Source organism: Meleagris gallopavo, chromosome 7 (genome assembly GCF_000146605.3).
Source record: "Meleagris gallopavo isolate NT-WF06-2002-E0010 breed Aviagen turkey brand Nicholas breeding stock chromosome 7, Turkey_5.1, whole genome shotgun sequence".
Lineage (NCBI taxonomy): Eukaryota > Metazoa > Chordata > Aves > Galliformes > Phasianidae > Meleagris > Meleagris gallopavo.
In genome coordinates, this window is record NC_015017.2 from 24,723,543 (window position 1) to 24,743,640 (window position 20,098).

The following is a 20,098-nucleotide window of genomic DNA, read 5'->3' on the forward strand; positions in this document are numbered from 1 at the left end:
CCCTCATGGGTTTGCACTTTCATATTTGGCTGTAGTCTCAAATCAGGCCAGAGCCCCCTGGCATGATGCTCAGGGGGCTCAAGGAGCTCTGACCAGGTCAGGGGTATTTGAGAGTTCTACAGTGCTGTACCACCTGTCGAACTTTTCTGTTACTACATACCGAAATCCCTTTGCCCGTGCTAAAGTTTTTCCCTTACTAAAATTGTCTTGCTGTGTGCTGTGATTGTAAGACTTGTTAAATGAAGGTGATTAAATCATTTGTTCCCAACAGTAACCTAAAGCAGTGCTTCATTCAGTATTGTGGTCAATCAGATTTTTTCCCCATGGTGAAACAGATACTCTGCAGTGAGGAGTGTCACCATTGAGCCTGGAGCATAGTGCTTGCATTAAAGACTGCTCTGTTGTAAAGCTCATCCTTGCTTTATCAGTCCTTTCAAATTGTTAATTGCCTTTAGACATCTTATTTAAACTAGGAACAGTTTAGTTGGGTTGATGCTATCAGGATGTAGATAGTGCTCTCTTAGTTCATGTCCAAATTAGTAGAGTAATTTCTCTGTAGAAGAGCAATAGCAGTTCCAAACGGTGACCCAGAGCACTGAAATTAGAAGCCAGCCATGTAGTTTGCTTCTATTCTGTTGAGTAGATGAGCTGTTACTCAAGGTAGATGCCTACCTGCTTACCATTATACTGTTATGCTTATGCCTACACTAACATTAATGCTCTGGTTACAGCTGCAGCTGAAAAATGCGTAGAAAATGCATTCAGGGTTTGTTTTGTTCTCTTGAGCTTTTAGAGGCTTCCACTGAATTGTTAGTGGCAGCAGTAATTGTGTCATTATCTCAGTCTGATGAAGTATTTTACATCAGTGGATTTCTTTCTCTGTTTCACAAACAAGGGAACAGAGGCAATGAAAGGGGCCATAAAAAGAGCAGGGATGGAAGTGTGGATAGCAGTCCTGATTTTTGAGTCTTTATCTATACTCTATCAGTTCTGTTTTGTTTCCTCTCTCAAAGCCTGTAGGCATAGCTGTCACTGGCAGAGTTAAAACCAACCGAGCTCTGTTTACAACATTAAGGTCAGTATACTTTTCTGAAGAATTCACAACACTTCTTTGGTCCCTCCTATGTACTTCTGGGGGACCTCTTACATTTCAGTCTCACCAAGAAAAACAATCAATGAAGCAAGTATATGTAAAGATACTTCACAAGACATGAAGCATTACTCTTTCAATTGCAAACGTTTCTCTTCAGAATTGGATGCTTTCCCCCACAGTGAGGCAAACTGAGCAATCAGCTGTAATGATAGCTGTTATTAATGATTTCTGCCAACACCAGGTAGGTATAAATCAGAGTTTCCTATCAAAATTCCAAATCAGCTGGCTTCTGCAGGTGTCTCAACTTACTATCAGGGCTGCAAATGCTGATTTTCTGTGGGTTTGATACCAGTGAGGTCAGATGCAGAGGTACTATGAGATGTGAAATAATTGAGGGTTTAAGGAAGTCCCTGGTGTACCTGGTCACGACATCATCTAAGCACTATGAACTCAAAATGTAAAAGGTTTCTGATATCAGGATGGTGTTTTGTCTGTTGGCACTTACGAGCTGTAGAGACTGGCAGCAGAGCTTCTCTAATAGGAATTTCTGTCTTGAAAAATCTCTTGGTGAGATCTCCTATGCCCTCTCATGACTGAGATTCCTCTAGAGGCCTCTCCTTTGGGGAGTGCCTGGCTCTGCCTATCTGGGGTTATTCTTTCACAAAGCTCTGACTGCATCTAAGCAAACAGACCAGACTTAAGGCTGTAGTTTGGCCCAGATCTGCCTGACCTGGTTGTCATGTCCTGTGAAATTGGTCTGAGAGGATAAATGTGGAGTAAAGCATTGATGCCTGGGGAAAGTGCATTAGCCATTGAGAGAAGATTCAGGAGAAGAGTTGGTGTTCCAATGAGTGCTAGAGACAGCAACAACCAAAACTTTGTCTCTGGGCTAAGAAAATATTTCTGTACAATACCCTTGATAGGAGACTGGCATCTGATTAGTTGTATTACAAATTCATCGTGCCACAGCAAAGTGCCATGTGTGTTTTCCAAGCGCTGGAGAAAAGACTTACAAAGAGCAACACCCACATCATTGCACCAGCCTTGAGGAGCCTCATGCAGAGCACAGCAGCAGCGTTCTATGCTGATGCAGAGCACATTTTCTGTGTCTTGCACAGAAGGAACATGCACATATGTCGTTATTTATAGCCTCTCCACCCACACGCAGCTTTGAAAACTAGCTCTAAAAGAAGTTCAGCATTTAAAGAATACAACGGGTATTTTTTTTTTTTAACCTGATGATTTTTTTTCTTTTTAGATTTCCTTAAAAAAAAGTTCTGGGAACATTAGCAACAAGCCAGGCATCGAGGAAGAAACATTAGTTCTTCATTTGTCTGTCTATTGTTCTCTTACTTGGAATGTTTTTAGAGAGGCAGTTGCCAAATTTTATCAAATAAAACATTTAATCAAGAAAATAGAAAGATAAGGGGGATGCATTTGATGAATGGGAACTTTACCAAAGGAAAGCTATGTTAAGTTGAACAAAGACCTTCCTCAGGGTAAGAGAAGCACGTGTATTTCCACTCCCTTTTGGTGTGCTCACTGTGTAGGTGACCACATTTAGTGAAGGCTGCGTGACCTCAACTGGTGACCAGAAGTGAGCAAGTACTCCTCTCAGAATGCCCAGTCTACACCCAGCCAGCTCTGCCAGACCCCTGAATTGAATGTGCAGTTCCCAAAAGACACGTGATAGACACTGCACCTCCTTAATTATTAGGGCTAGGATCAACTGTCTCCTCTGCTTAGATTACACAAATTATATCATAGAATCATATCATAGAATGGCTTGGATTGGAAGGGACCTCCAAGACCGTCTGATTTCAACCCCCAGAACACACTGCATTCTCACTTCTCCAAATACTCATTAGTTTTAAACCAGCCAAGTATGGTTATAGATGTGAAAAGCTTTGAGTGAACTGTACAAATACATAATGGTCATCTCTAGAAAGCAGTAACAGTTATTTTTGCAATGTAAGCCTGTGAAATATAACTGTGAATATCCACTGAAGCTGGAGCAGCTGTGTTGGGACCCTGCTTACCTCCTAAAGTGAGCAGCCATGCTTGTCCATGGGAGCAGGTGAGAGTATTTATGATTGTTGTACAGTTCTACACTAATGCAAAGGCTCTTTGGGGTGAAGAAGGGATAAAAAAAGAAAAACACCATTGCAAGCTAGGACATGACGCAGCAAATAACTAGACTGTTAGAAAAGTTAAGAGTAGTCTTGTTGGTGCTCAGGCCGTTGCACCACGAAACATATTTAGGATATCATCACTTACCTTATCAACTTTTGAACCCTTTCACGATGAACTCCTTTTGCATGCTTTTACATGCTTTTACATTAGGAGCTGCTAAGAAGAGGGTCGCCATGGAGAGTTACTTTTCTCATAGAATTTCCCAGTGCAAAAGTGGTTGGGGAACAAGGAATCATGCTGCAGGGATTGCCTTGACTGACCAGCTCCTATAGTGCTGTTTCCTGATGGGCTTGTGAACATGGGGTATCTTTAGGTTCTGGAAGCAGTGGGGAGCCTGGAGAAGACTTTATCTGTGTGCTGTTGCATACTGAGAACTTTCTGGCACCTTTCTGTATCTTTTGCATTTGCGATCCCACATTCAGCAGCTGTATAATTTACTCAGGTGCATTCAGTAGTATCAGCTGTGCTGTGCAAGGTTGCCACCACTATAAAGAGCAGAACATGGATGTCTTGCTTTTGGAAAACTGGTATATATATTTTTTTAACCACAGGGGGTTAGATTTTTGTTTTTAAAATGAGAAATTGTACAGAGGTGAACGTTCCACATAAAGTCCAGGAAGCTCATAAAAACACCTACAATCTGATTTCATGGGGACTTCTTTGTTTTGGCCGACTGGAATCAAGGGAATAGAGTAAATTTTTTTAAATGTTGTAATTGGCTCTGCATTTAATTCTCCTTCTTAATTTAGTTGCTCTGTGCAGCAGAGAAGTACTGATAGGTCTGTAAGGTTGCTTTTCCCTCCAAGGGTAAAAGGGACTGTGTGGCTTTCTTTTTTTTTTAAAGACCTCTTTAATTATGTGGTGGTATTTGGAATAACTACAGTTAAAGGGGAAAAACAGACAGTGTTTAAAAAAATAATACTTAACAGCAGCTGCATGCGTTTTCTGGATTTTGAAAGAGACCCAAGCATGAGGGAGTACAGATTTACCACACAGAGCTGTGGTGAAAAGGAAAGGTAAAATGGAGGTGACAAACCTCTGGGTGACTGGGCAGTGTGATCTGGTGTTTGGAAACCATGCCCATGGCAGGGAGCTGGAACTAAATGATCTTTAAGGTCCTTTCCAACCTAAGCCATGCTGTGACTTCAGGGAAGGTTGTTTATTGCAGCATTTTGAGACTTTCCTTGAGGAAAGACTGGAGAAGTATCAAAATACGTAATTGTCCTAAGTGCACATGAACCACTGTAGCTCTGTCAACTCCATTACACCTTCTCTTCAAAAAATAAACAAAACCCCCAAGCCTCAGATTGTTTGGTTTGTTCAGTAGTGGGATGAACCAATTAGGTTTCAAGGCAGTCTGACAGAGATAATGTGTATGACTGTCTGAGCTGAATTAAATACAGAATAAGCTAATTAGCTGGCCAGGTTAGTCTGTAAAGATGAATTAGCTACAGACATATAAACAGGTCAAGCTATGGTCTTTCACATTTTCTAGATGCATGCTTAGCAATTAGGCATTTATGCTACAGTGAATTTGGAGCAATTTTTAGCTTATTTTAAAGCTCTGGTTTTAAATTGACTGTCTGCTTATTGTGCATGGCAGCCATTATGTTGTTTATTATTTGTGATATTTTAGTATGTTCAAGTATTGGAATAGGTCCCTAGAATCCCAACCAGATTTAGAGCCACATACTGCTAGAGCCTGCAGAAACTTAAAATAAAGGCAGCTTTCACTCCAAACGCTTTCTCTGTCAGCCTTGCTTGTTTTGACTGCAAGTGTGGTTAATGTCATCTTACAAATGAGGATGGAGGCAGGGAAGTTGAGTCATTTGCTGAACTGCAGTGCTGGGCACTGAACCAAATCTCTTGAATTCCAGTCTACTTTTGATATGAAATCCTTGTTGCTTTTTGCTTATTTATGGAAGCTCTCACATAATTCAACACGATTAGCCAAAAAGAGTGGAGAGAGTAAGGTACAGCTCCCCTCCACTGCAACAAAACTACATTAGCAGAGCTATATCTACACATTAAGAGTGCACTCATCCACATTTGCTTATGGAGTAACAGGCTGTCATATGAACTAAATTTATTCATAAATGGGACATGGAACATGGTATTCCAGTGTGTGTCTGGAGGCTCCAATTCTGCTAGACATGTAATTAGACCCTGCTTAACACCTCTTACGAACTGGGTCTTTATGTTCAGTGAAGATATCTAAAATTTTGCTGGGGATTATGGTGGGAGTAAGACCTGCATCTTAGGGTCAGATACAGATATGTCTAAAGTTAGAAGTTATGTTGTGGGAGCCAAAGATGATTATTTTGGTTTAAAGATAAGATATGATTGAACTTTATACTGTTTCTTAAAAATAACATTTTTAAAAATACTGTATCACCAATGTTACACTATAATGAAGAAAGAAGTGAAAAAAAAAAAAAAGCTCTCTCTTTTAATTAGGGTGTAAAAACCACAAATGAGAAAGGCTGACTTTTGTTTTGGGTTCTATTATGAACTATTAATAATGGCAGGAAAAGCCAGAGGATAAGTTCCTTTGTATTTTGGTGTATTTTCTCAGCTAGACCTTTGCTTGACATTACCCTGCTGTGACAGGGCCAGGGATAGGAGGGAAAAGAAATCTATTTTCAGCTATGATTTAGAATACAACAGAGAAACTGTGTTTTAATTGAAATCAGACTTGGAGTGCATTTTAGTCATTAAAGAGGATTAAAGTATATTAAGTCTCCATGAGTTGTTGTGGGCTGGGGAGATTTTTCTATTTTTTACTTTTTTTTTTTCTGATTCTCAGTGTTTGCTCTTTCTTTGCTGGTGCTCTTACTGTCACAAAATTCTCCTTGAGGGCCTGGTAGGAGTCCAGAGCTTGGGCTGCCCATGCTGGCATTTGTTGAACGATGTTATCTGCAAACAGACATGATTGCAGTGGATGGAAGTTGGCAGTCACACGGTGGCTATTGCCTCCACCCAGAAATGCAATGGTCTCCCCAGCAAGTGAATGCTTTATCACTTGGAGGCCCTTTCCTTTTACCTCTCAAGAAGGGAATAGATTTTAAGTATCCTGAGAACACACATATTTTGAGTCATATGCTCCATGCATATGCAGTGCTATATGGCTATATGCTACAGAATTGTTCATAATAATAGCGACAGAAAAGGAAAAAGATGAGGTTGGATTCTTGAGTGGAAATGGTGGAGATACTATAAAAACATGGGTTTTGAAGTGCTATATGGTTTCCTAGTATCGCACCAGAACTCTAGCCCACAGTAACTCAAGAGCAAGCAATAAAGTGAGGTAACTTGATACTGTTTGTCTTCCTTTCACTGACATGTTTAAGGCATAAGTGTTTAAAGTTGAGCAATACTTATGCACTTATTTGAAATAGGGTGGGATAAATGGGGTATACATCATTGGAATTGTTCTGGAATTTATTGCAAACTTGCTACGAAGGATTTAATCTAACACTCTGAGTTACACCAAATTGGTACCATTTTAGGTGAGATCAAAATCTGACTCGTAAGTGGATAATGGTATCATTTATTTTTGGTTTTCGTGGTAACCCAATTTGACTCACTATGGCAACAACAGTGGGACTTAAAGTAGTGAAGATTAATCATTCTCTCAGCCAAGGCACTTCTTCAGTGGGTCATCTCACTTAGGAGCAATTAAACTGTTCAAAAGGGGCTTGGGTCAAATGCGGAATTTGAGGTGCCCCATCACTGCTGCTACAACATACTGCATCTTATTCAATGGAGATTTAATCACCAGCTGAAGTTTTTCACCTCCTTCCTGTAGGAGCAGGGCAGGTATATTTGAGCAAATCTGTGTGTTCTTCTCCAAGTCTTTCTCATTTCATTTTCATTTATTGTTGCTAATTTACAAGAATGTAGAAATACAGGTTTTTAGCTAACTTCAATAACCAACATGGTTCCTTAAAGTAGTGAACTCCTTACATGTTGTTTTGATGCAAAATGTGAGCAGAGCATAACATCTTGCTGGGGAGGTGTTACGGAATCATCTGGGTTGGAAAACACCTTCAAGATCATCAAGTCCATAACCATAAATGGGATCTACTGAGTCCTATCACTAAATCATATCCCATAGTGTCATGTCCACTTCCTTGTGTGATCATGATCACCCTCTCCATGAAGAAAATCTTCCTAATATTCTGTATAAATCCCTCCTGGTGCAACTTTGAACCATAAGTCCTATCACTTGTCCTATCACTGAGAAAAAAAACTGGATTCCAAGGAGTTTTTAAATTAAAGCCAAATAAAGTTATGAGATGCTCCTTATTTTTCACATTTACTGGTTAAGAAAGATACCTATGGGAAGAGGTTGCATTTTCAAAGAGCTGCATTGAACAATCTGCCCTATAAAATAGTGCCCATCTCATTTTTTTTATTTAAAAATCAAATTAGCCTTTTAAGCTATTAAAAGAATTGACCTTAACTGCACTAACGCAATCATCTCACCATATTCCCATCATACAAATTAGCCTAGAGGAAGAGCAATTATCATCCCAGAACTTTGCTTAATTATTGCCTGATTGCTTCTTCAACCTTCTTTCTTTAAAATCATCTTTCCTTCTTTCTTCTCATGTTTTCCTACACTGTCCCATGAAGATGCCATCATCCCCTGCAAGTGGACTCTCAAGTAACTTTTCCATGACCTCACCTGGGTAGTATTTACTTTGCCAGTTTAGGTGTGCCATGGGTCTTAGAATTCCCATTGGCAAGAGTCTGATCATCAGCAAAATGGAGTATGGAGAGACCTCTGGAAGTGTTCCTCTTATAAGTGTGAGCTTCCAGTGCTGTGCTCAGATGAAACCTATCTGAATTACCACTCTTTTTTCAGTTACACCGATTATTCATAAAGAGACACAGCTATTCTTTCTCCAGCTAGCACAGTCAGCCTGCTGTAATTGTGCTGGGCTTTAATTTTCTGAGTGACCTAGGTTTGCTGCTTATTTTCTTGGCACAACAGAGGAAACAGAGTAACTTATTTATTCCCATGGGCAATTCAGGGACTGCCTGGAGTAGCAGGAGAAAAGCAGAAACTACCCCAGTCCACTCACCAAGAGCAATTGGGTCAGTAAAGCATGGGATGGGAATCTGCCATGGTGGGAGTTGAAATATTGTATTGTCCTCCAATCCTGTAAGAAAATATCTGTAAGTTATAAAGTTTCCTAAGTGATTCTGGCAGCCTGCTTGGAGTTGTGTCTTGGACTTGTAACTAGTATGTTTTCATTAAATAGTATTATCTAATGGACTGCAGCCTGGATTGGAAAATGCTCTCCTGCACGGGAAGTGTGTCCTGCAGTCATGCAAGATCTGGCTTTGCTCTGCTAGGAGCTACAAAGCAGGAAAGAGGGCCTGACCTCTGCCCTGAGCAGCTTTCAGAGTAGTTGAAGTGCAGCAGGAAATGCATACTGGGAAGAAAGTTGGTATATGCTGGAGTTGCAGTATTCAAGAAACACCTCTGATGATGGACCTATCTGGAGCACAGTACTGTAACTTCAGCAAATTAACAATTTTCTAGATGTTTTAAGAATGAAATAGCTTAGCAATAAAGGACAGTTGTGAAATTTGTAGATGTAATTTGGAAAACGCTCAACTGAATTTTTAACTGCTTCTTCAAGCTGTTTTTAAGGAGTAACTAAATTATTTGAACTGAACCACTGTAACTTCAATAACTAACTGTATCTCAAGACATTAATTTTTGGCAGTTCAATAAGTGATATGGTCCTTGCTTTCAATTAAATTGTTAACATTCACCTTGAATTATTGCACAGTTATTCTACTTCTAAAAACAGTTCCTTTCTTTGGGGCTAGGAAGAATGCCTCCAAATCCACTGACAAGTAGATGTTTACTGTTTCTGATGATTCCAGGTTTAATTATGACCTTTCAGAGTTGTTTCTACATTTGCTGTAAACTAATTGGTCAACATTTCTCATTGTTTATACTGGGAATTAAGGGCTGCTGTACCTGTCTTATTCTTGTACCTGATTTATGTTCCTGCTGTTGCTTTGCCTGTTATTCTGTATCTCAGCTCTTAATTTAATGCAAACTTTCTGTGCCTCATGTGATGGAAGCATAGATGTAATATTTCCCCATGTTTGCAAATTATTGTGAGCTTAGTAGATAGATGGCAAATGCTTTAATGCTGAAGAATGGTTTGTTAGGGCTATCATGCACTGAAGACTAGGGTGATCAAATATGCTATTATGGGTTTCAGAGCCATGGAAAATGCTGTTGAGTTATTCTTTACAAAATCACAGTTTGCTTTCTTGTGGGAATTGTGGCAGAGGTAGAGTTTATGGAGCAGTTAGAATTGGAATTTTTTTAAGAGCAGGTAGAGGCTGGAAATCTGAAACACGGCACTTAGAGGAATGGCGTAGGAAGGAGGTGATCAAATAGCTTGTTACAGGCAGTGTCATTAGTAGACAATTCATAGATTTTTATCTTGTCTCCCCACCTACCGCTGATTTATGATGTGGATGTATGATTTTATCACCTCAAAGGGGTGTCTTGTATCTAATCTCATAAGCTAAATGATTTGCAAACCTAATCAATACTTGCACAGAAGCCTTCAGAGGGCAGCCTTCACGTTACAGGAAGGATTTGGTGCATCACCAGATGGTGTCCTTCTATATCAGGCTGCAAGAGATAGCTGCCCAAATGCAACATGAGACAGCGTGTTCCTGGATGAGAGCTGAAACAGAGATGTACTCTCTGTGGGTTAATGTGCTAGCTCTTCTGATTGTTTGTTTTTGTTGAGATAGAACACCCATATTTGGAGCAGAACTCTGGTCTAGATTCATTGCTTTTGTTTTCATCTTTGTTTGGAGTGAGCATCACATGTTGTATTTCTTGTTTTGAATTGTAGTATGTACTGGAACATCTCTCTGTAAAATAAAAGCAGCAATCTATGTCAACAGTCATCTCACAGTGACTAAAACAACACGATGTAACATTGGTTGGGATGAACATTTAACTGTTGTGTGATCAGTATTTAAATGCTATGAACATTAAGAAGTTTTTAGAATAATTTGCTGTAGAATTACAGTGAGTGGCTATCAAATATTAATGAATGGAAAGCATACGTTCTGCAAACTAGCTTCATATCAAGCATCATTTAAATTAAAGCCATTTGCAATTTTTAAAGTCATATTTAGAAAATGAGCCCTCATTAGGAGATTTTTTTTCAAAATTGTGTTTTGATCTGGTTCCTTTTTTAATTGATAAATTAAGAGGAAAGAAAATGTTAATGGAATTATTTGCAGACTTTTAACAACACAAATGCTAGAAGGCTAACCTCCAATAATTACTGTTATTACAAGTAACATACACATTTCTGGTCAAGAACATATTGCAGAAAAGCTCTTTCAGCTCTTTCTAGTACCGTTATTCTCTGTGTATGACGAGGAGAGTGAAAAAGTGGAGATCATATTCTATAATTCCCCAAGGTGATAGCACCAAGCTCAATTTTTGAGGTGATGCAGCTTGTAGCAGACCCTGAGCAGATTTAATCTGAATGTTGACGGCTGTAATAGCAGAATTATGCCAATGTCATTGTGAGAAGGAGCTCCAAGTGGATGACACTCATATGGTTAATCTATTTTTAAAAGAAAATCTTCTTTAACTTCCATATATCAGATTTGCCACTTTTCTATAGGGTTCAGTTACATTTGGAGCTGAAAACGTGGTAAAGTTTGAAAGGTGCATTCTATGTTTTATGGCGTGCAGTGAAGGATTCTTAACCTTTTCTTTCTGGTTACTCCGATATTTTCTCCCCAAATCAAAATCAATTTCAATTGATCCCTCCATCATGCTTTTGGACTCATTCGAGGTGTCTCCTGTTGGAATCTGCTATTTGTGTGAAATCAGCTGCCACTGTTTTCAGGTTATACAAGGAGCTTATAAGAGGAGAATGCTCATGTAGAAGATTCTAGATTTCTGACTCCCATTCCCCAAAATTCATTTATGGGAATGTAAATATTTAATACCTGTCAGGCTCCAATAGCTAAACTACACTTCAAAACAAATTGAATAGCAAGGATCCAATAATCCTAATTTACCAGCAACATCTATGAAAATTTATCTTCTATTTGGTCATAAGGGACACTGACAGATCTCCGTGTGCTTAACCCCAGCAAACATAAGGCAGTGTCTCTGCAGCTGCCTCGTCCTCACCCCAAGGGTTGCTCTGTGCTGCCAAGACATTACAGGTAATTGGATGTTCTTCTCTTTTGGCAGGTACTGGACTGGATTGAAAATCATGGAGAAGCCTTTCTGAGTAAACACACGGGAGTGGGGAAGTCTCTGCACAGAGCACGCGCGCTGCAGAAAAGACACGATGACTTTGAAGAGGTAGCACAGGTAAGAGTCTGAAATACATTGGGGGGAAAAAAAAAAAGAACAACTACTGGTATTTTGGGAGCTTTGTAAATTCATGCCGCTGTCTTCAAACATCTGGAGCTGACCAGGATCCAGTGTCATAGCTCTGAAGGTTTGTATGCACATTGTGAGAGCATGGTCGGTAGCAGCAGGAGTTCGCACTGGAAAATCATCGCAGTGGGTCTGTGCAAGTACAGTGTGTCATGTAGGAGGTTTTTTTATTTGCTTCAGAATTAGAAAGGCAATCATTACAGGTAGTTATTATTAGTAGTACAGAATTATTATGTTACAGTTATTATTATATTTTGGCATGGAGGCAAAATTCCTTCCCATTACTCCTTCTTGAAACATGCTCATAGCTGATGTTTAAACATACATCCAGTCTTACAGAATGAAATGAAAGGGGGACCTTGATAAGTTCTTCCACGGACTGATTAGCTGCTTCTTCTTTTGTTTTTTCCTTTTTTCTTCTTTCCCTTTTTTTTTTTTCCTTTGTCTTATGACGAGCCATTATCCATTCTCAGCTCTCCCGATCAGATCATGTTACACTTTTTGTCTTAGGCTGAAGCAATATCTGTGAGAAATTGGTCTCCAGTGAAGGTACCTCTGTATTGGATATTTCAGATAAAATTCTGATTGATAAGCTCTGCTTTACATAGGGTAAATGCTTTGCCTTCCTGGTGCACTCAGGCAGGTTTTTGCTTACATAGTTCACTATGGCATAAGACAAAAATTTATTAGATTCCAGTTTTGTTTTTCCGTGGTAACTTTCCCATGTGTTAGCCTAGTTTAGTTTTAGATGTTCCAGCAGCAGGGACATAGCTCTTTTACTGCACTCCAAGGGAAGCTATTTCACTGTCTGACAGCAGCTACTGGCAAGATTATTATTATTTTTCTTCTCCCTATATTCAATTTATATATACATACATATATATAAAACCACGATGTATATCCCCTACGTCTTGTTTATTTCCCTTAAGGAGGTAAATGCCAAGGAAGGAGATGAAATAACAGCCCTGAAATATCTGTTGAATGTTAGCATGCCTCCCTTAAGTGCCCCCTTAGCCAAGTTAAGCATATTTAAATTTGCTAATGTGTTCTTATTAAACACTCCTTTGTTAACCATTTCTTTGAATCCATTCAGTTTGCCAACATTCTTCTTTTAATTAGATATTCAATTATCAATAGGATACTCATTCCTTGGCTTGCACATCTTTCAGCTGCAGTGAGACATCATTGCATACCATTGACAAATCATACAGTCTGAAAGCAGCAGTTCTAGATTGACAGATCTCTAAAATGTCCTAGGGCCTCCTGACTTTCAGCCTCCTGACAATAGATTTGAATTTCTAGAGTTGCTTTTTTCAAATTTATTAAAATGTGCATTCATCTGGAGGTTGCAAACCACGTACTTAAAGGGGTCATCCAAAAATGTGAGTTAGTGGGAAGTTTCAGCCTGAAATCAACATTAGGTGCCTTTCCAGAGGATGTGAGTTAGATAGCTGTTATTAGATCCAATGCTAAGGATAACTGAATAAAAAAGAAGGTCTAATAATATGCAGGAACTGAAACAAGGTGGTCTAGTGTCCTTTGTGGTATTAATGTTCTCAGAATCTCCCTCCTCTATGATGTATTAGCATTGCAGCTCCAGCTCTGTCTCACATTACTGGATTAGTTTGCTCTTTTTTTTTTTCCTTTTCTTCCTCCTCCTGGAGTAGTACCTCACTGGACATGTAGGAAACAAATGAAGAACAGGTGAGGCAAGGCAGAAGAATAAGTGGTCTTGATGATGAGAACACATCAGAAAAAGCTGAATAAAGGCTTGCTCCACCGGTTGATGTTATTTAGAGATCCGTCTGTGTGTAGGTATTGGGTAAGCCAGAAAGGAATTGCTCCACCTGGAAGTTTTCTGATTCCCTCCTGTTAATCCTTCTTCTAAAATATTTTAGATAGTTTGCTTGTTAATAACTTTAGATATATTTCCATTCACTTTGTATAGCCAAGTTCTGAGTGGAGTAAAGGATATACAAATGCAGTTCACTGGATGTGAGTCCATGGGTTCCAATAGAGGAGGGTGTTTCAGAGGAGAATGGAGAGAGAGAAAAATTGCAGGAGTGTAGAATCCCTTTTAAGTTCCTCTGAATTTGATTTCTTCACTTCTGTGATCATCTCACTTTTACAAAGCATTTTGTTGCTCTGCTTGGACAATTGTAAGCAGTTCTGTGCTCTGAGTATGAAATTTATGATACTTGCTAATTAAAAATAACTGACAGAAGTCAAGCTCGGCTACCTTTCCCCAGTTTTGATTGAAATAGTTCCCAGGCCCTTCCTCCCATGCATTCGCACCACCAGATTGCCGTTGCTAATTTATGAAGCCTGTCTGCAGTGTGACACTGGAATGTGGTGCTGGCAAATGGACATGGGGACATGAGCAGGGGGGAAGTGAAAGGAATGTCAGGCTATATCCTAGGTCAAGGACTTGAGAATATAATACTCTTTGCTTTCAAAAGAATAATAGCAAGGGTAAGAGGGAAGGTCATAAATTTATCACACCTGGGGTTCTACAGCAGAAGCTGCTAGGGAGGTCGATTTTGTGGTTGGGAAAAAGATCTCCCAACTCTGACTGTGACCAGTTTTTATTCTTCCCAATTCCCTTCCTTCTCATGCTTAGCTCTTTACAGCTGCTATGCTATTAGTTTATTTTAATTTCAGTATAATTATACTTTTTTTTCCTTCAGATAGCAAATACCTTTGCCCTAGCTAGGGTAGATAGCTGGCATCATTTATTCCTGATAGAGCCAAGTAACAAAGCACAGGTGCTAAGATCCTCAAACAAAAGACTGAAGATTTTGCACATTCCCCTCATTTGAATGTTAATTACTGTCTGCTAGTGATAATGAAAACAGGTGGTTTTTAAAAGAGTGTAACTCTGACATACCTGGTGAGACTGCCAATACAAGCGTTCTTGCTTCTGGCAGTTCTCTGACCAAAAAAAAAACACCGTACAGTACAAATTTATCCTCCAACAACTACCTTCTTTTGGCTCCAATATATTTACTCTTATCTCCCACTGTTTGAGAAAGGCATTTGCAAAGGTCACACTAGAAGCAATTTTCGTGAGTTTTCGTGATATTTGCAACTGTGGGCAAAAAGTTCATGTTTTTGAATGCTACGTGCAAGGAGGAGAAGTGTATCTGGGATTGCTGTGCTGAGAAATGCACTGATTGACTGACCTTCCAAGGCACGAGATGGAGAGGTGGAACATATTCCCTCTGTCTGATTAGAATCTTCACAGATTTATAAATCTGGATGTAATGATCCAATCAGGCATGGCCCAAATAGATCACCTTCCTGCACAGAGAAGCTGTGCTTGGAAAATGTCAGTGATTTTAGAGCAATTCACTGTGGGCAATAGGAAATATAATGTGGGGTCCCCTTCTGTCAGAACTGCTGCTTAGGCAACACTCTGGCAATTTCTTTACTCTGTTTGTTCTACATGGCAGGCACAGATGGGGAAGGTTTGTATTTGGATTAGAAAGCTGGAGCTGCTGGGAGGCAGGTTTGTGTCCTGTATATTTATACCTGTGAGTGCTTCTTTGTCAGTGCTGATGCTGTTCTTGGGTTGTACCCTGACCATACCAGGTGTGTGGGCACTGTGCCTCCAGCACAGGGAAACTGATTGCTGATGAGGAGGGTATCAGAATAGCAACCAAAGAAACACTGCCCTTCCTGCAATTACAGCTTGTCTAGGATTGCTTTATGCAAATCAGATGGATGTACTTTGCCCAATTATGGTTGTAAATCCAAACATAATTTCATTTTAGCCTCTCTAGCTTTCCCTTATTCATTCCTTTCACCCAGTGTGCTTTCCAGTGGAAAAATTATGTTAACAGAGTGCACCCCCAAATCCCTCAACACTTCAGCGCTACTGAGTTGAGTTCTATGTGTTGGAAACCCTTCTCCCTTTCTCTGTATGCGAAAGAGAGGCCGCAGACCGTTCTCCCTCCTGGCATTCCCAGCAACCACAGGTTACGGTGGCCTCATCTCTGCTCACTGAGGGCATTGCTGCATTTTTGCAGGCAGAGAATGTGGAAAGCCAATGGGGAAACAGCTCCAGTTACCCCTATGCTCTGCTTCCAGTCTGAGCACTTTAGGATTTGAATGCTTCTCAGCAAAGGGTTCTGTAGTCCTTCTGCATTTATCAGCTTTTCAATAGAGCAGTTCATCGTGCATTCTGCAGCAGGAGGCCCACCACTACGTGCTGCAGCCTGCAGATGGCACTCACTGTGCGTCATAAAAGCCCTCAGCTCTGCTAATGGGGTTTTATATTTAGTACCTGTGTGCATGTTGCATGCAGTAGTTGATTTATTTTTCACAGCAAACCAAAGACATTGATGTTTAGAAGGTAAATTCTGCAGCTGTGTGTGTGACAAAGCACTTATTCTGAGTAGCCACAGTTTGAAATGTATGAAGCTGTCCTCATTATGAAACACTGTGAGAAAATAGACTGAAGGCTGGGCTGGGCATCAAAGAGCATGGAGCTTATCTGGTCTGTGTGACCAGAGGCAACTCTTGGCTCTGGCCTCACTGCTAAAACACCTTCAGTTTAGGTACATACCTGTTCTTGGATAGGCAGCTGTGCCTGCCTTCCTCCAAGAGAATCTTTGGATGATAATTAAACACCTGGAAACAAGTTTTGAACCATCAAAGATGATCTCATGTAAATATGTATAGTTCCTTTAAGAATCAGCTCTTCTATTCTTGGGGAGATAAATGTATTTCCTAGAAGGGAAGGATTTGAGAGAATACACTGAAAGCCAGGGGTCCGTATCCTCTACTGGAAATCAAAACTACAGAATCATAGAATGGCTTGGGTTGGAAAGGACCTTAAAGATCACTGAGCTCCAGCCCCATGCTATGGGCAGGATTGCCACCCACCAATCAGGTCGCCCAGAGCTCCATCCAGCCCAGCCCTGATCACCTCCAAGGAAATGAGGAATATTCTTCATCTGAGAAGCAATATGTGCTCTGGTGTTCCTGTCTAGAGTCTTCCCTTCCTCCACTGAACTGTTCATAAGATGCTGTTAGTTCAGAGTTTCTAAAAGCTCTTGGAGATAAAAAGACCCCTAAGTGTAAGCATGTTGGAAAAGTATGGTTATATTACTCGTCATGTGAAATATCCAGTGGATTCAGTAAGAATATTCATTGCAGGTAAGAAAAAAATGATATTCTGCGATCTCACAGCTGAATGTAGTTTTTCTCAAACTGCTTCAAAACCAAGTGAGGTAATGGAATAGTCAGGCCAACCCTGAATTGCAAACAGCTACTTGTTTGGCCTCCAGGATAAAAACCTACTGCTTTCCCTTACAAATTCCAGCTCTGTTGGTTGTCATTGTTCTAAAGTTTGGCATGAAGTTCAGTACTAATGTAAACCAGCTAGGCATAAATTAGGAGCCCAGGCTGATAATGAGCACTTAAGAAGCATTGTCCTGGAGTGGTTTTTTTATTATTTTCACTTTTTTTCTTTTTAATTTTGTGACCTACCTGGTTGTTGGGTGGAATACCTCACCAGGCATATTGAGTTTCTCTCTCTATGTTGGGTGATCAAAATAAATTGTAGAATCAAATATTAGACTGGGACAGGGAGAAAGCAGACAAATTGGGTAAGAACTGTGTTTAAAGTTAGCACTGGAACTGTGGTTTCGATAGTGCCAAATGTTGTGCTAAGAAGCAAAACACTGAGACAGGCAACTAAAAGTCAGCCCCATATATAACTTGTTCATCCTTTGCAAAGTCATTAGCAAGTTCTGAAGCTTTAACGTACAGCTTCCTGTTTGCTCCATTTATGCAAATATATTCATTTCAGCAAAGAGGGAAAAATGCCTGCTCACAGCAGATGACACCGCAGTGCGTGCTGTGGAGCAGCAATGCTGGGCTCCAGAACTTGCAGTGTCTTCTAGCTGGCCTGGGTTTCAATATGGGTTGTCTGTGGGGGTTATCTGGGTGAGGACTCAAATGGTATGATCTCAGAACTTTCACCAGCATAGTCAGAGAGGCAGATAGTTCACCGTGGAAGCAATAGAGTAACTTTCTGCACAAAGCCTAGCAGGTCCTGGTGACTCAGGACTAGGATAGTGCAATTGAATGGGTGGCCGCTGGCACTTTGCAGTCTAGTAATGGGGGAACTGTTTTTAGAGAACCTTGTAGTGGCTCAGAGACCCTCCTGGCAGTCGTTTGAGAGCTATGTTTAGTATGGCTTGGCTCATAATTTGGATCGCAATGCATTGCTCCTCAAGCTACAGATGACTTCCTTTCTTATTTCTTCTCCTCAGAGATCACCTGACAAGTGGATCTTTTCCTTAAACAGCCTGCAAAATCTCAAGAACTGGTAGTAATCTGTTTTTGACAGTTGCCAGGAGCTAACTTTCTATGGCTGATTTATTTGGGTAGGTTTATTCTTGTGTCTTTAAAATAGGTTCCTTTCATTTGCCTATAAAGGCAAGCTGCTGTTCCCATGGCAGACTGGCAGAACAATGAAGCTATTTAAGAAACATGTCTTTTTTAGTTCTAGAAATTCTAGAAAATTAAATTTCAGTTCTGTAGGGAGTTCTGAGGATTTGAGTTCGTCTCATTTGGAATCAGAAAAGAAAGCCAACATTTCCTGAAGAACTCTGGAATTTGTTTGTTCAGGTAATAATGGAAAAAATAAACAGTGATGCAGTATACAACATAGAAAGTAAAGATACATTCAATGTTTTACTGATGTTTCAACTGAATAAGCATACAGCTGAAACAAAAGCTGTCTGCTGGTGAAAATTTCTCTGAAGTGCACACACTTAATTATCTGACTGAACTGTGTGTGCTGGTGAAAACCAGTGCCATCTGAAGGCTCTGGATCCCCTCTGACAATTTTTCCATGTGCCCTTCTTATTGGCAGCCCAGTGGGCTATCAAACTCTACCTATTGATTCAGGAAGATTAATTGCAGCAATGTCCAAGTCTCGATGATAATAAAGGTGGACTAGTACTCTCAGATTCATTTCTTGCAGCCATTAATAGTGATGGGGATTCAAGGTGGCCCTGTGGGCCAGCCAGTTGTGTCTTAGGGAGAACAACATTGCATTAACCACAGCAGCTGAGGCTCACCACAAGCATGATGCTTTGCAGGTATTTGGTACAGGAAATTTCATTTAGGTCAAGTCAATATCAAAGAGATTTGAATTCAGTAACAAAGCAAGGTAATTGTTAAGGTCAGGTAATAGGTGTTCGTTATCACTGTACAAATATTCTGGAAAGAGACTAACCAGGACTGATGGATCACAAGATATAGAGCAATGTCACATTGCAAGTTTCAGAGAAACTGCCCCCTGCACCGTTTCACTATGCACCACATCTACGTGTTTCTTGAAATGGTGACTCCACCACCTCCCTGGGCAGCCTGTTAATTCATCAACAAGCATCAGCTGCATTGTCTCCTACTGTACCTTTTGTGCTAAAAGGAGCTTATTGTACAACTCCCCAAAGCCACAAATCCTTCAGAGCCATGCTTACAAAAGAATTTGGCAGTATTAATGGGCTCGTACCACCTAGTGTTACTTATTAAATCCTTGATGTCTCCTTATTCCTCATATCAGAAGGCTGAAGCGCCTCTCCTGTGAGGAATGGTTGAGGGAACTGGGTTTGTTTAGCTTGGAGAAGAGAAGGCTTCAGGGAGACCTCACCCTTCCAATACTTGAAGGAGGCACAGGAGGGGAAAAGACTGTTTACAAGGGTGGATAGTGACAAGGGGGGAATGGTTTTAAACTAAGACAGGGGAGGTTTAGGTTAGATATTAGGAGGAAGTTTTTCATACAGAGGGTGGTGAAGCACTGGAACAGGTTGCTGAAGGAGGTTGTGGATGCCCCATCCCAGCAGGCATTCAAGGCCAGGCTGGATGTGGCTCTGGGCAACCTGGTCTGATGGTTGGTGACTCTGCACATAGCAGAGGGTTGAAACTAGATGATCATTGTGGTCCTTTTCAACCCAGAACATTCTATGATTCTGTGATTCTATGATATCAAGCATTTGAATTGTCTAAAAACAACACTTGCATTATGGGACCATTCGAAATGTTTTATCTCAGTATTTTACCAACATTTTGTTGCAAATAAACCTATTTTTAAAATTTGTTGTCCTGCAATGAAGTTCAAATCACAGTTTCTCCTGTATGTGAGTAAGGTGATGTTAGTGGATTTACAGAGGCCTTTCGAATAACGTATGTGAACAGGGGCAAAAAGCCTAATGTGTATATAAATAATTCACTTGTTGGTTCAGTGCATGTAATTGAGTCAGTAATATTTCCCTCCTTCAAGGTCAGGCATTGCATAGCCAAGCCCCAAGAAAGGTCTGGCTTGTGTCACT

At 40.3% G+C, this 20,098-nt stretch overlaps 1 protein-coding gene across 1 annotated transcript in view; it reads left to right on the plus strand.

The window, feature by feature from the left end:
• LOC100549062 (kalirin-like) overlaps positions 1-20,098 on the plus strand; it is a 143,542-nt gene that overhangs the window by 17,129 nt on the left and 106,315 nt on the right. The window contains 1 exon segment of the mRNA XM_019617399.2: positions 11,559-11,681. Within this exon segment, the coding sequence (XP_019472944.1) occupies positions 11,559-11,681 (123 nt within the window).